We start from the raw sequence: 14,924 nt of genomic DNA, 5'->3' as shown, positions 1-14,924 counted from the left end.
CATGACAAAGACAAACAGGGGAACAAGACAAGGGTGAGTATTTAAAACTGTCTCTGCCCCCTGCCAGGAGAATCTTTCAGCAGCCACTACACTTCTGAACAGCTGCCTAATGGGGCTAGTGAACCTAGGAGCCGCAGTAAAAACAAAATGACAGCTTGAAGATAATTAAAGTGGTACAGTTGAGCAAATTATGAGCCAATTAGCAACAGTTAATTAAGTAGTGGGTGGGAGAATCAAAGGCACGGCTGTCTGTGTAGGGCTTTATGAATAGTTTGTGACAGATGTGTAAAAAGACATGGAAAACTGTATCACTCAGTGAGTTGGTGACTATATTGCGTTTTGATGCTACAGGATGTTGCAGTATAATCATGAGAACACAATGCACAATGCTGTCAGTAGAGGGTGTTCTTCTGCATAAAATATGTGATCAGTCTAGATGGCCACATGGCATGTAGTTGTTAACAGTTCTACCGTGTGAGCTATTCAACATTTTATTACCAGAGATTTCAAAGGGAAATATATTTCAATTTTCATTGTGAAGGTAGAGCATCAGTATTTCCAGAAAATATCAACGTGATTCCCATATTATTTATATTTGTTATGAGGGAATGTGCATCCCTTTCTTTGTTCTCATGTGGAAAATGTGTTTGGAGCTGCAGAGGGGGAAGTAGGTGAGGATGAGGGGGGAAGCAGCCTCTTCATCACGGTAGACGGGTCCTCATATGATATTTTCTCTGATAGGGCAGCAGGCCCCAGGTTAACCAAGGCTTGTCTTAGCTAGTATTATATTGGAGGTCATACTGGTGGATACCATTTTTATGTCGCTATGTCCAGCATGAAGGAAGTTAAAGCTAGTTTCACAAGATAATGTTAACTAGCATTAGCGCAATGACTGGAAGTGTATGGGTATCTGCGCCAAAGCTAGTTAGTATAGGCTCACGAAACTACCTCTAACTTCCTTTATACTTCAATGTATAGTCAGCACAGGCATACATGACTGTGATGTTTTCTGTGTTCTCAGTATGAAGACAAAGCTATCTATCTCGAGTTAAGGACAGCGCTTTATATATTCTGTAAATAGTTTCCCCAAACGGTGATAATAAATTGATACAATTGATTTTTAAAAATTCTAATCGATTTATTTGTTATTCTGTGCATACAATCTATACAATACAGTGGTCTTTGACTATGGTGGCAAAATTTCAGGAACTTTCAATATATTCCCTGGTTTCCCAGAAATCCTAGTTGGAAGATTCCATATTTCCTGCTAATTGTCTTCTTATTCCCAAAATCCTCCAACTGGGATTTCGGGAAAACTAGGGAATTTATTAAAAGTTCACAGAGTTTCAGTGCAGCTTAGATGAACTTATAGAGAGACACATTTACTACCATACCTTTCCGTTGACAGTTCCTAATAATATTTTAACAGAAAACAAATATACATGAGGATGATCTAGAAATCCTCCAAGAATATTGCTATTCCTCAAGAGAAAGGAATTGAACAGGAGTGTCATAAAGAGTGGCATTAAAGGGATAGTCACATCTCAACAAGCATGTCTTGATTCGATGAAAAATGGGTTTACATTGTTTAACGTGAATAGCCATATCTGAGTGACCATTTAGTGCAATTGGAGCAAGCATACATGAATGTAAATCAAAGCTGGATTTCAAGTAGCTCATGCATTGAAGCTTCTCTGATCAAATATATTGACAATAACAGTTGTAAAAAGCCATTTGTAAAATAAAATAATGTATATAACTTGTTTTGGTTTACTTGTTATGGTGTATAGAATTTAATGTAATTGTGTCGAAATGTATATTAGATACCACACCAAGCCACTACAACAGGTCTAACCACTTGTTAGAGCTTGCCCGCTTCCTAAATTCACATCATTTCTCATCAAATCCATTATCCTTTATAAAACACATCAAGAAACAATGTCATGATGAGTTACCCGAAGAGAACATTATCACCAGACTAAGTTGCAAATTAGGTATTCATTGTTTTGAAATATTCACAAAATCTGTTTGACAGGTTTGTAGTCCTTTTGTGGTGTCATTTTTTAAACGCAAATGTGGATGGGAAAGCAGCTAGTCTAGGGACATCACTAGATTTGTGCAACATATTTTTCTCCTTTGAACAATACTACCTCAGAAATCTTGATACATTTCTCCTTCGTCTCATTCTTTTTGTTGTTCCTCTCCAGTGACAAATCCAATGTATGGAATTTTTTGTATCACAGAGGGATGGATTCTTGGGAGAATGGGTCTGTAGTTGTGAGCTTGAGGCTATCAAGACTCAGTAGAGCCATCATACGAGCATAGAAGAAAAGGGACTTATCTTCTATGCTTTTGATTAATATGCTGTTTGTAACCTCAACTGCTTGCATCAAAGTTAGCGTAAGTGAATAAAGTATGATTTGATTATTTCAGAACAGAATCTTCGGCTATAGAGAACAAGTGCTTGAACATTTGGGCTTTAGGTTAAACAAGTGGGTCAAACATACTGCAGCTGATGCTAAATAAGCAAGAATGTATGGATAAAGAAAGTTGCCGAAAGTAGCTTTCCTTGCTCTCTCTGTCTCAGTAGTAGACACACGAGTACATTCAGTATATTCATGCATGATGCGTCACCTGCATTCTCCACTGGAATATCCCACAAAGAACAAACAATGCTCAGCTGTCCTAAAAACCAAACAAAATCGGAATAAAAATCTAACCAAATCCAGAGATGCAATCACCCCACTCTCAGTCCCTGTGACCACAAAGTCAGGTTATCTGATCCGTCGCAACATTTTCCCCTTCAGGCTAAAAGGGAATGAGGAAGGTTGGCTCTGACTCTGACAAAGCTATTCCCTTAATGGCAACAGAAATATTTTGGATCCACAGCTCAGAGGATTTCCTCCATGGTTTCAGGCGGCCATTTTGTGGGAAGAATGGTCCTCTCCCTAACGCCTGAGGTTGGCATCTAATCAGTGCTACTGTCAGAGCCATCCCTGCGCATCATGGGAGTGTGCCACTGTGCCTCTCCTCCCTCCTCTCTCTCCTTTTCTTCCTCTCTATTTCTCTCTCTCGCTCTCAGATGTTTTCCAGGACATCACAGGGCACGTAGCCTCTCTTCTTTCCACTGGCCACTCGGATGAAGCCACTGTGTTCATCCTCACCGCTTACACAAATCTGATGAAACAGTGAATAATGATCTTGAGATTTAGTTGCTTTTTGTACAAACAAAACACATTTTAACACATTCAATTCACAATGCACAGTGGCCCTAAAGGGCGAAGTAGCTTTAGTGTCACTGTAAGAAATATTTAATTCTCCCACCGAACAACAATGACACCTGTCTGTATTTGCCTGATAGTATTTTATACAGCTGTAGAGGGGTAGTTTGAATAGTCTTTTATACAGCTGTAGAGGGGTAGTTTGAATAGTCTTTTATACAGCTGCAGATGGGTAGTTTGAATAGTCTTTGATACAGCTGCAGAGGGTAGTTTGAATAGTCTTTGATACAGCTGCAGAGGGGTAGTTTGAATAGTCTTTGATACAGCTGCAAAAGGTAGTTTGAATAGTCTTTGATACAGCTGCAAAAGGTAGTTTGAATAGTCTTTGATACAGCTGCAGAGGGATAGTTTGAATAGTCTTTGATACAGCTGTAGAGGGGTAGTTTGAATAGTCTTTGATACAGCTGCAGAGGGTAGTTTGAATAGTCTTTGATACAGCTGCAGAGGGGTAGTTTGAATAGTATTTTATACAGCTGCAGAGGGGTAGTGTGAATAGTCTTTGATACAGCTGCAGAGGGGTAGTTTGAATAGTCTTTGATACAGCTGCAGAGGGTAGTTTGAATAGTCTTTGATACAGCTGCAGAGGGGTAGTTTGAATAGTCTTTGATACAGCTGCAGAGGGGTAGTTTGAATAGTCTTTGATACAGCTGCAGAGGGGTAGTTTGAATAGTCTTTGATACAGCTGCAGAGGGTAGTTTGAATAGTCTTTGATACAGCTGCAAAAGGTAGTTTGAATAGTCTTTGATACAGCTGCAGAGGGGTAGTTTGAATAGTCTTTGATACAGCTGCAGAGGGGTAGTTTGAATAGTCTTTGATACAGCTGTAGAGGGTAGTGTGAATAGTCTTTGATACAGCTGCAGAGGGGTAGTTTGAATAGTCTTTGATACAGCTGCAAAAGGTCGTTTGAATAGTCTTTGATACAGCTGCAGAGGGGTAGTTGGAATAGTCTTTGATACAGCTGCAAAAGGTAGTTTGAATAGTCTTTGATACAGCTGCAGAGGGGTAGTTTGAATAGTCTTTGATACAGCTGTAGAGGGGTAGTTTGAATAGTCTTTGATACAGCTGCAGAGGGTAGTTTGAATAGTCTTTGATACAGCTGCAGAGGGGTAGTTTGAATAGTATTTTATACAGCTGCAGAGGGGTAGTGTGAATAGTCTTTGATACAGCTGCAGAGGGGTAGTTTGAATAGTCTTTGATACAGCTGCAGAGGGGTAGTTTGAATAGTCTTTGATACAGCTGCAGAGGGTTAGTTTGAATAGTCTTTGATACAGCTGCAGAGGGGTAGTTTGAATAGTCTTTGATACAGCTGTAGAGGGTAGTGTGAATAGTCTTTGATACAGCTGCAGAGGGGTAGTTTGAATAGTCTTTGATACAGCTGCAAAAGGTCGTTTGAATAGTCTTTGATACAGCTGCAGAGGGGTAGTTTGAATAGTCTTTGATACAGCTGCAGAGGGGTAGTTTGAATAGTCTTTGATACAGCTGTAGAGGGTAGTGTGAATAGTCTTTGATACAGCTGCAGAGGGGTAGTTTGAATAGTCTTTGATACAGCTGCAAAAGGTCGTTTGAATAGTCTTTGATACAGCTGCAGAGGGGTAGTTTGAATAGTCTCTGATACAGCTGCAGAGGGGTAGTTTGAATAGTCTTTGATACAGCTGCAGAGGGGTAGTTTGAATAGTCTCTGATACAGCTGCAGAGGGGTAGTTTGAATAGTCTTTGATACAGCTGCAGAGGGGTAGTGTGAATGGCTGTGTGACTGGAAACAGCGGATGTTGCTACTCATTGGGGATGGAGGCAGAGCTATGAGGTCACTGAGTCATCTTCAAAGTGTTAGGAATGGATGCATCTCCATTGGGGGTTACTAGCATGAACTCTCCTCTGAATCCTAAAATGGCCTTGCAAAGCATTGTGGGAAAAGGATTTGAGACGGCATTTTCCGTGCCAAAATGGTAATGCCATGGAAACTGCTGAGGGGGGGGGGACTACCAGTTGGCCAGCTCAGGTCCCTCCTTTGAAGTGAATGTCCCGGAGAGAGTCTTTGGACTGAGTGCCCAGGACTCCCATTGCCTATGGGAATTGGTGAGCATATGAACTGTATCGGATGTCCACTTGTATCTGGGGCTTAAACATGAACTGCAGCAAGTAAAGTTGTACATGGAAACATTTAAGGGACTAATTATACAATTCTTTAACAACCGATAATAACAATCATGTTTTCTTGTATATTAGTTCAATTGGGGATAATTGGGTACTTTTTTGTCACAAAATAGTTTGACATAATTATGGTATGATTTAAAATAATGCTGTTATGGAATTTTGGATTTTATTGGAGACATACAGATAGAGGAAGACAGGAAAGATAGAGATAGAGATATAGAGAGATAGAAATACAGATAGAAAGAGATATCAAGATGGAAAGATAAAAGGGCTAGAGATCGCAAGATAGAGAGACAGAAAGATAGAGAGAGGTTGTCTCAAAAGCCAGCAGGCCAGATTCAAACCTATGACGACACCGCAAACATGCGTGCCGGAGGCCGGGCATTACCACTCAACCAGACAGGCCACAATTATTATTGTATTGCGGGTAACAGTGAGATCACATACCTGGCCCTCCTTCAGAGTGATCTGGCCTTGCTCCTTACAGCCGATAAACGTCCGGTGACACCTGAACACTCTGTCTCCGGTCTTCACCTGGTGAGCAAAGGCTGCTGGGAAGAAACCGATCCTGTCCTCGATCATGCCCTAGATCCATCATCCAGAAGAAACATTATACACCATCACAGCTCCTGGTCATACTAACATGGCAGCAGACTGGTGCAGATCCAGCGCCAGAAAGAATCTGTTGGACCGGCCTTTGATTTCCATAGGAGGGGGGGGCATGTTTTTCCACAGGACCTCCTATGTGTGCACCCGCTTGAGCGTTCACAATGGGTTAATGGGTCTAATAGTAAAGCACATAGGCAGCTGGTGAGTTTCAAGTTTGGGGAAACTTACAATTTATCCTACCCCTTCTACCGATCTGCTTGCCAGTCATGATCATTTTTAGACGCGTGATTTCGTGGAACAGTTTCATTTCAATAATAACGTTTTCGTTTTTTTTCTCAAAATTATTGTCATGTGGTTAATCATAAAAATCTGAAGTAAAATGATAAACATCTAAAAGTTCAAATTGAACTATGGCGAGAGCATGAACCTCATATGCACACATTGATACACTGTGATCCATTGGCGGCTAAAGAAAAGACAGTATAGAACTCAGAGACAGCCTATAGGCCAATGTAGCAGTAGGCCTATAACTTCCTTCGTCAACTAAGTAAAATACATAGGCGTAAAGCCGACAAATACAAACAGTAGAAAATATCCTGATGAAAATTCTGGTTCTTTCAATCACATTCATCTCTCTGCCTCCCTTTCTATCTGTCTTGACATGAGCTATTGCTAGTGAAGTGCAACATTGTATCAAATCATCACTTGGTCCAGCCTGAAGCTGTAGCTGTAGCTAGTGAACTTGCAACATTGTATCAACTAGTCTATTCCGGGCCCATGTGAGTTTCCTGCGCCAGTGAGCTCAGGACAGAAATATGTTTGTTTTTTAATGATGTTTCCACTGGATATATGGGATCATGATATTTAGCTCTTTCACACCAAGGCTTGGTGATTATCGAGGCCGGGAGTGTTGGATAGATTTTTCACATACTGAGGAATTATCATTCGCAATGGATGTAAAAAAAAAAAACATACTTTGTTGACTTGTGTGAGGTGAAGAAAAAATTGACCGAGAGGCTCAGCTTATTAGTGGTGTACGTGGTGAGTTAAAACAATCAGAAATCAGACATTGCCAAATGGGCTCTTTCCTACAAATGCATTCTGGAGAGAGATGCACCATATTCTCCACACAAACCTCCCCTTCTTGATACAACATTTTAAATTATAGTAAAAACACATGCCATGCTATTTTGGTACAGACAGCATCAGCTACATGGTCTACACATACTGAGACAAAGGCGCGCTGCTTCATTCGCTTGGATGCTTTAACTAAGATTGATAAGTCTGTCTGTTGGCGCCTGTCTCGGTCAAATAAATGATCAAAGAGGAGGTAGGGTAGGATAAGGAGGTAGAGTAGGATGGGCCAGGCCCCCTAAGGCCCCCCCATAACGCCGGCCCTGGACTGGTGTAGTGTAGTGGTTTAAATGTCAGTACTAGCTGTCTTCCACTTAAATACATACCTTCCACCAGTCATCATTGGAGTCGTCTGCCAGTACAATTCTGTCTCCGGGTCTAAATTAGAAATAAATAGTGTATTAAAAAAATCAACGTCTCTGATGCTGTAAATTAGATTTAATCTGACAATAAGAAATAAAAATCTGAAATAATGTTTCAATTATGACTCGTTGATTCCTAAAGTCATAATATCTCTTTAAAAAATATCCTGTCTATTGAGACAGGTCTGTGAGAGGAAAAACACTGTGGTTTTAGTTTGAACATGTTAAAAATTGTCATCTATTGAGATCATTCGATGATAAAAAACATTTTTAAAAGATGGCCGTTTTGGTTTATTAAATATATTGCCAATCAGAATATGTTTGGAATCATGCTTTTATGGTTTCATCACCATCATCGTGGGGGTGACAGGTAGAGTGTAGAGGTGGCAGGTAGCCTAGTGGCTAGAGTGTTGGACTAGTAACCGGAAGGTAGCCTAGTGGCTAGAGTGTAGAGGTGGCAGGTAGCCTAGTGGCTAGAGTGTTGGACTAGTAACCGGAAGGTAGCCTAGTGGCTAGAGTGTAGAGGTGGCAGGTAGCCTAGTGGCTAGAGTGTTGGACTAGTAACCGGAAGGTAGCCTAGTGGCTAGAGTGTAGAGGTGGCAGGTAGCCTAGTGGCTAGAGTGTTGGACTAGTAACCGGAAGGTAGCCTAGTGGCTAGAGTGTAGAGGTGGCAGGTAGCCTAGTGGCTAGAGTGTTGGACTAGTAACCGGAAGGTAGCCTAGTGGCTAGAGTGTAGAGGTGGCAGGTAGCCTAGTGGCTAGAGTGTTGGACTAGTAACCGGAAGGTAGCCTAGTGGCTAGAGTGTAGAGGTGGCAGGTAGCCTAGTGGCTAGAGTGTTGGACTAGTAACCGGAAGGTAGCCTAGTGGCTAGAGTGTAGAGGTGGCAGGTAGCCTAGTGGCTAGGGTGTTGGACTAGTAACCGGAAGGTAGCCTAGTGGCTAGAGTGTAGAGGTGGCAGGTAGCCTAGTGGCTAGAGTGTTGGACTAGTAACCGGAAGGTTGCACGATTGAATCCCCAAGCTGACAAGGTAAAAATCTGTCGTTCTGCCCATGAACAAGGCAGTTAACCCAATGTTCTACGGCCGTCATTGAAAATAAGAATTTAATCTTAACTGACTTGCCTAGTATAATAAAAAATAAACTAAAATCATCATGTTGCAGTAGGCTAATAACAAATTATACAGAATAAAGTTATCACAAGACAGGTGTCACAACATGTAATGTAAAAAGAGAGTGAAATTTCTCCACCTTTTGATGAGGGTGCCTTTAAAGTCCACAGTACAATGTGATTTATTGTGTCTGTCTGAAGTGTTGATTAGGGTCTGTAATGGGATCCTGAGACCTTGATCCTGTCTAGCTTGTCTTTCATAGGAGAAGATTTAAAACAACACTTTGAAGCAGCACCCAACTGTACAGCAGCTATTTGTGGGTTGGGAGTCATGCTGTGATGTGGGTATGAATGAATTTCAAATGAAGTAGGGGATGATTGAAGTCTTTCTGGGGAGCAAGGAGGAAGATCTCAGATGATTGGAGCGTCTGAGAGGAGACAGTGTAGACATTATACACGCCAGATCCAAGGACTGGATTACTAAGGGAACGATGGAGTAAAATGGATACTTAGGGTCAGGGGCTGTTGAGAGAGAAACTCCTATTTTTTAAGGGCCCATTGCAAAATGACATAAAGAAAACGGTGCCCTACATGTTAATATTTACGTAGTCCAGACAATTCTCACTGGGCACAGACGTCAATTCAACATCTATTCCACGTTTGTCACGCCTTGGTCTTAGTACTTTGTGTTTTCTTTAATTATTTGTTCAGGCCAGGGTGTGACATGGGTTTATTGCATTGTCGTATTGTTTTTTTTTGTAGGCATTAGGATTGTGGTTGATTAGGGGTGTGTCTGGTATAGGCTTGGCTGCCTGAGGCGGTTCTCAATCAGAGTCAGGTGATTCTTGTTGTCTCTAATATAATATAATAATATATGCCATTTAGCAGACGCTTTTATCCAAAGCGACTTACAGTCATGTGTGCATACATTCTACTGATGGGGAACCGTATTTCGGTAGCCTGGGTTTCACTTTGTATTTCGTGGGTGATTGTTCCTGTCTCTGTGTAGTTTCACCAGATAGGCTGTAATTAGGTTTCACGTTCCGTTTTGTTGTTTTGTATTTGTATCAGTTATTTCATGTACCGCGATTCATTCATTAAAGACATGAGTAACCACCACGCTGCATTTTGGTCCGACTCTCTTTCAACAAACGAAGAACACCGTTACAGAATCACCCACCACACACGGACCGAGTGGCGTGGTAACAGGCAGCGACAGCAGGAGCAGCAAAAGGAGAATGAATTATTCGGAGAATGGACATGGGAAGACGTGTTGGATGGTAAAGGTTGTTACACTTGGGAGGAGATACTGGCCGGAAGAGATCGCCTCCCATGGGAACAGGTGGAGGCACTTAGGAGAGCAGAGACAGCCGAAGATAGGAGCCGACGATACGAGGGAACACGGTTGGCAAGGAAGCCCGAAAAGCAGCCCCAAAAAATTATTGGAGGGGGCTTACAAGGAGTATGGCTATACCAGGTAGGAGACCTGCGCAAACTCCCTGTGCTTACCGGGGGGCTAGAGAGACCGGGCAGGCACCGTGTTATGCTATGGAGCGCACAGTGTTTCCAGTGCGGGTGCATAGCCCGGTGCGGTTCATACCAGCCCTTCGTATTGGCCGGGCTAGAGTGGGCATCGAGCCAGGTAAGGTTGGGCAGGCTCGGTGCTCAAGAGCTCCAGTGCGCCTGCACGGTCTGGTCTATCCAGAGCCACCTCCACACACCAGTCCTCCGGTAGCAGCTCCCCGCACCAGGCTTCCTGTGCGTGTCCTCGCTCCAGTATCACCAGTGCCAGCACCACGCATCAGGCCTACAGTGCGCCTCGCCTCTCCTGTGCTGTCGGAGTCTCCCGCCTGTTCAGCGCTATCAGAGCCTTCCTCCTCTACAGCGCTGCTGGAGTCTCCTGTCTGTTCAGTGCTATCAGAGCCTTCCTCCTCTACAGCGCTGCTGGAGTCTCCTGTCTGTTCAGCGCTATCAGAGCCTTCCTCTACAGCGTCGCTGGAGTCTCCTGTCTGTTCAGCGCTATCAGAGCCTTCCTTCCCTCCTGCGCTGTCGGAGTCTCCCTCCTGTTCAGCGCTATCAGAGCCTTCCTTCCCTCTTGCGCTGTCGGAGTTTCCCTCCTGTTCAGCGCTATCAGAGCCTTCCTTCCCTCTTGCGCTGTCGGAGTCTCCCGCCTGTTCAGCGCTATCAGAGCCTTCCTCCTCTACAGCGCTGCCGGAGCCTCCTGCCTGTTCGGAGCAGCCTGAGCTGTCAGTCTGCAAGGAGCTGCCAGTCTGCAAGGTGCTGCCAAGCCTGCATGGAGCAGTCGGAGCTGTCAGCCTGCATGGAGCAGTCAGAGCTGTCAGCCTGCATGGAGCAGTCAGAGCTGTCAGTCTGTATGAAGCAGCCAGAGCTGTCAGTCTGCATGAAGCAGCCAGAGCTGCCAGTCTGCAAGGTGCTGCTAGTCTGCAAGGAGCTGCCAGTCTGCAAGGTGCTGCCAACCTGCATGGAGCAATCAGAGCTGTCAGCCTGCATGAAGCAGCCAGACCTGTCAGTCTGTAAGAAGCAGCCAGAGATGTCAGTCTGCAAGGAGCTGTCAGTCTGCATGGAGCAGCCAGAGCTGTCAGTCTGCATAGAGCAGCTAGATCCGCCAGTCAGCCATGATCTTCTAGATCTGCCAGTCAACCAGATTCTTCCAGATCTGCCAGTCAACCAGTCTCTTCCAGATCTGCCAGTCAACCAGTCTCTTCCAGATCTGCCAGTCAACCAGAATCTTCCAGATCTGCTCGTCAACCAGAATCTTCCAGATCCGCCAGCCAGCCAGGATCTACCGGAGCCGGCTACCTACCTGAGCTTCATCTCAGTACTGGGCTTCCTCTCAGTACTGGGCTTCCTCTCAGTACTGGGCTTTCTCTCAGTACTGGGCTTCCCCTCAGTCCCGGACTGCCCCTCAGTTCCGGGCTGCCCCTCAGTCCCGAGCTGCCCCTCAGTCCCGAGCTGCCTCAGTCCCGAGATGCCCCTCAGTCACGAGCTGCTCCTCAGTTCAGTGGGGTTCTGGGTGAGGACTATTTGGCCATGGTCGGCGGCGAGGGTGGATTATCCCAGGGCGCGAAGGGGAGGAAATAGGACATTAATGGAGTGGGGTCCACGTCCCGAGGCGGAACCGCCACCATGGACAAACGCCCACCCGGACCCTCCCTATGGTTTTGAGGTGCGTCCGGGAGTCCGCACCTTAGGGGGGGAAGGGGGTTCTGTCACGCCTTGGTCTTAGTATTTTGTGTTTTCTTTAATTATTTGTTCAGGCCAGGGTGTGACATGGGTTTATTGTATTGTCGTATTGGGTTTTTTGTAGGCATTGGGATTGTGGTTGATTAGGGGTGTGTCTGGTATAGGCTTGGCTGCCTGAGGCGGTTCTCAATCAGAGTCAGGTGATTCTTGTTGTCTCTGATGGGGAACCGTATTTCGGCAGCCTGGGTTTCACTTTGTATTTCGTGGGTGATTGTTCCTGTCTCTGTGTAGTTTCACCAGATAGGCTGTAATTAGGTTTCACGTTCCGTTTTGTTGTTTTGTATTTGTATCAGTTATTTCATGTACTGCGATTCATTCATTAAAGACATGAGTAACCACCACGCTGCATTTCGGTCCGACTCTCTTTCAACAAACGAAGAACGCCGTTACAACGTTGGTTCAACGTAATTTAATTGAAATGACATGGAAACAACCAGTGTGTGCCCAGTGGGTTGCCAACTTTCCACAGGTTCCAGAAAATATCACAAAGACGTTGATATTTGTCTCATTAAGCAATGAGGCCCGAGTGGGTGTGGCTTATGGCCAATATACCACGGCTAAGGGCTGGTCTTTAGCACAACGCAATGCGGAGTGACTGGATAGAGCCCTTAGCTGTGGTAAAGTATATTGGCCATATACCAAAAACCTCCGAGGTGCCTTATTTCTATTCTTATTTCTATTATAAACTGGTTACCAAATAGAGCAATTAAAAATACATGTTTTGTCATATCCGATATATCTGATATATCACAGCTGTCAGCAAATCAGCATTCAGAGCACGAACCACAGTTTATGATAAGCAATAAACCATCAGGTATTGTCTTTCTATCTCATCATGTTGTAATTGTGTCAAATCACAACCATATTTATGTAACAACATCTTTATAAGCTAATGAATCGGGTCAAATCATAACCATATTCATGTGTCGATATCTTTATAATCGAATGAATAATGTGGGTTTATGCCTGGCTCATGATTAAGAGATAGTCTTATGGTCATTAAACTGAGCAAAGTACAAGCAGAAGACCACACACAAATCACAGACAATTTAATTGTCATGCATAACAAAACAGACAGTGTTTATTAATGTTGTATTAGAGAATAGCACTGGCAAAGACCAGATATCTATTGAGCAGTGACTACAGAATGCATTCAGTGACGTCTGCCTGCTTATCGAGGTAAACACAGTGTGTTCTACATTCAAGAGAAACCAAAGCTAATTGTTAACGTCGTGGTTTTAACAAAGAAAATGCAGGAAATGTCCAGGCAAGGCCAAGGCCCATCAGAAATCAATCAAACACCCTGTTCTGACAGTGAGCTAGTAGGAGCTTCTGGCCCTTGTAGATAAGAGAGTTTAAACTAAGCAGTCACATAAATCAGTCACACCATTTATGACACTGTTTTTGTAAGTATTACAAAAGTGAGACAACGGTAATGTGTGACTGACTGGCCATTGGTGCCTGCTACCAGGTTAACGGACAGCTTCAGTGTGTGTAGATTTGTGCGTGTAGATATGTGTGTAGATTTGTGTGTGTAGATGTGTGGGTCGACTGAAGCTTATTTCCATTACAATTTGCCACCACAATTGTGTGCCAGTCACAAAAATAATATCAACTTGGAGAGAAAAAGGGAATGTGTGTTTGTGTTTGTGTTTGTGTTTGTGTTTGTGTTTGTGTTTGTGTATACCACTGACCTCATCTCCAGGTCTTCACTCTCCTGGGGAGTGAATGTAAATAAAGCAACATAGGTGTTGAGCTGAAGTGTGTCCTTCTGCAGCCATTTCCTCTCCTGCAAGGCAAAACACACACACACACACGCATACAGACACACACACAGACACACAAACACACACACAGCAGCTGTCAGCACGATCCACAAAACAGAGTATAGACGTGCAAAAAACTACTACAGGTTTGTTGTTATTCCCTAATCAAATCACAGAGGAAATGCATTACTTCTTTCATTCCTTTTAATTATTCCTAGAATAGAATGAGCTCTTGTTCCGATGAAAAAAAGAGAGAATTGCTGAAGTCGTTCTGCCACCTGCTACTGTAAAGTTTCCACAACATTATATACATGTGTGGGAGGAAGCATCCTCTTGTTGAGTTGATCTGTTTTCATAAGCTCCCAGGAAATGAAAAGACAATAATAGCAGGGGCGGAGAGGATGTTGTTAGAGACGTGCTAACACAATTATCGCAGACACATTCAGTAACCATATTTGTACGCACCTTTAGGCACTTTCTGCTTTTGTCACAATTAGTCGCAATGTCACAATGACCCAGAATGCCAGGCGGTGTCTGAGAAAGGCCCATAAAATTGCCAAAGACTCCAGCCACCAGAGACATGGACTGTTCTCCATGCTCCAGTCTGGCAGACGGTACCGGTGCATCACGGCTCAGACCAACAGACGACTAAACAGCTTCTATCCCCTGGCCATAAGACTGTTAAATGGCTAATACCTACTGCTCACCCTCACACCTACGCTGCTGCTGAAATTATTATTGATTTGATTTATTACTACCACTACGCTGCTGTTCACTGTTTATTGATTGCCATTAGTACCTATCTATTTTAGCATGTTACTTGTCACTGTTACTCCTGTTTACATGTATACTGAGCGTACAAAACATTAGGAGCACCTGCTCTTTCCATGGCATAGACTGGCCAGGTGAATCCAGGTGAAAGCTATGATTCTTTATTGATGTCACCATTAATCCACTTCAATCCGTGTAGATGAAGGGGAGGAGACGGTTAAAGAGGATTTTTAAGCCTTGAGACAATTGAGACATGGATTGTGTATGTGTGCTGCTGGCCCTGGGTGAAATGTTCTGCTGGCCCTGGGTGAGATGTTCTGTTGGCCCTGGGTGAAATGTTCTGCTGGCCCTGGGTGAGATGTTCTGTTGGCCCTGGGTGAAATGTTCTGCTGGCCCTGGGTGAAATGTTCTGCTGGCCCTGGGTGAAATGTTCTGCTGGCCCTGGGTGAAATGTTCTGCTGGCCCTGGGTGAAATG

General features: G+C 43.8%; 1 protein-coding gene across 4 annotated transcripts in view; it reads right to left on the bottom strand.

The window, feature by feature from the left end:
* Positions 1 to 1,138: 1,138 nt before the first annotated feature.
* stac (SH3 and cysteine rich domain) overlaps positions 1,139 to 14,924 on the bottom strand; it is an 80,497-nt gene continuing 66,711 nt past the window's right edge. For all 4 annotated transcript variants that reach the window (XM_046309550.1, XM_046309554.1, XM_046309551.1 and 1 more), the window contains 4 exons: positions 13,606 to 13,700; positions 7,505 to 7,556; positions 5,883 to 6,020; positions 1,139 to 3,177 (listed from right to left, as the gene is read on the bottom strand). In XM_046309550.1, the coding sequence (XP_046165506.1) occupies positions 3,079 to 3,177; positions 5,883 to 6,020; positions 7,505 to 7,556; positions 13,606 to 13,700 (384 nt within the window). In that variant the 3' untranslated portion in view covers positions 1,139 to 3,078. The remainder of the gene's footprint in view (positions 3,178 to 5,882; positions 6,021 to 7,504; positions 7,557 to 13,605; positions 13,701 to 14,924) is intronic.

Source organism: Oncorhynchus gorbuscha, linkage group LG17, assembly GCF_021184085.1.
Source record: "Oncorhynchus gorbuscha isolate QuinsamMale2020 ecotype Even-year linkage group LG17, OgorEven_v1.0, whole genome shotgun sequence".
Taxonomy (NCBI): Eukaryota; Metazoa; Chordata; class Actinopteri; order Salmoniformes; family Salmonidae; genus Oncorhynchus; species Oncorhynchus gorbuscha.
The sequence above is the reverse complement of the archived record's forward strand: the minus strand, read 5'-3'. Positions and strand labels throughout refer to the sequence as shown.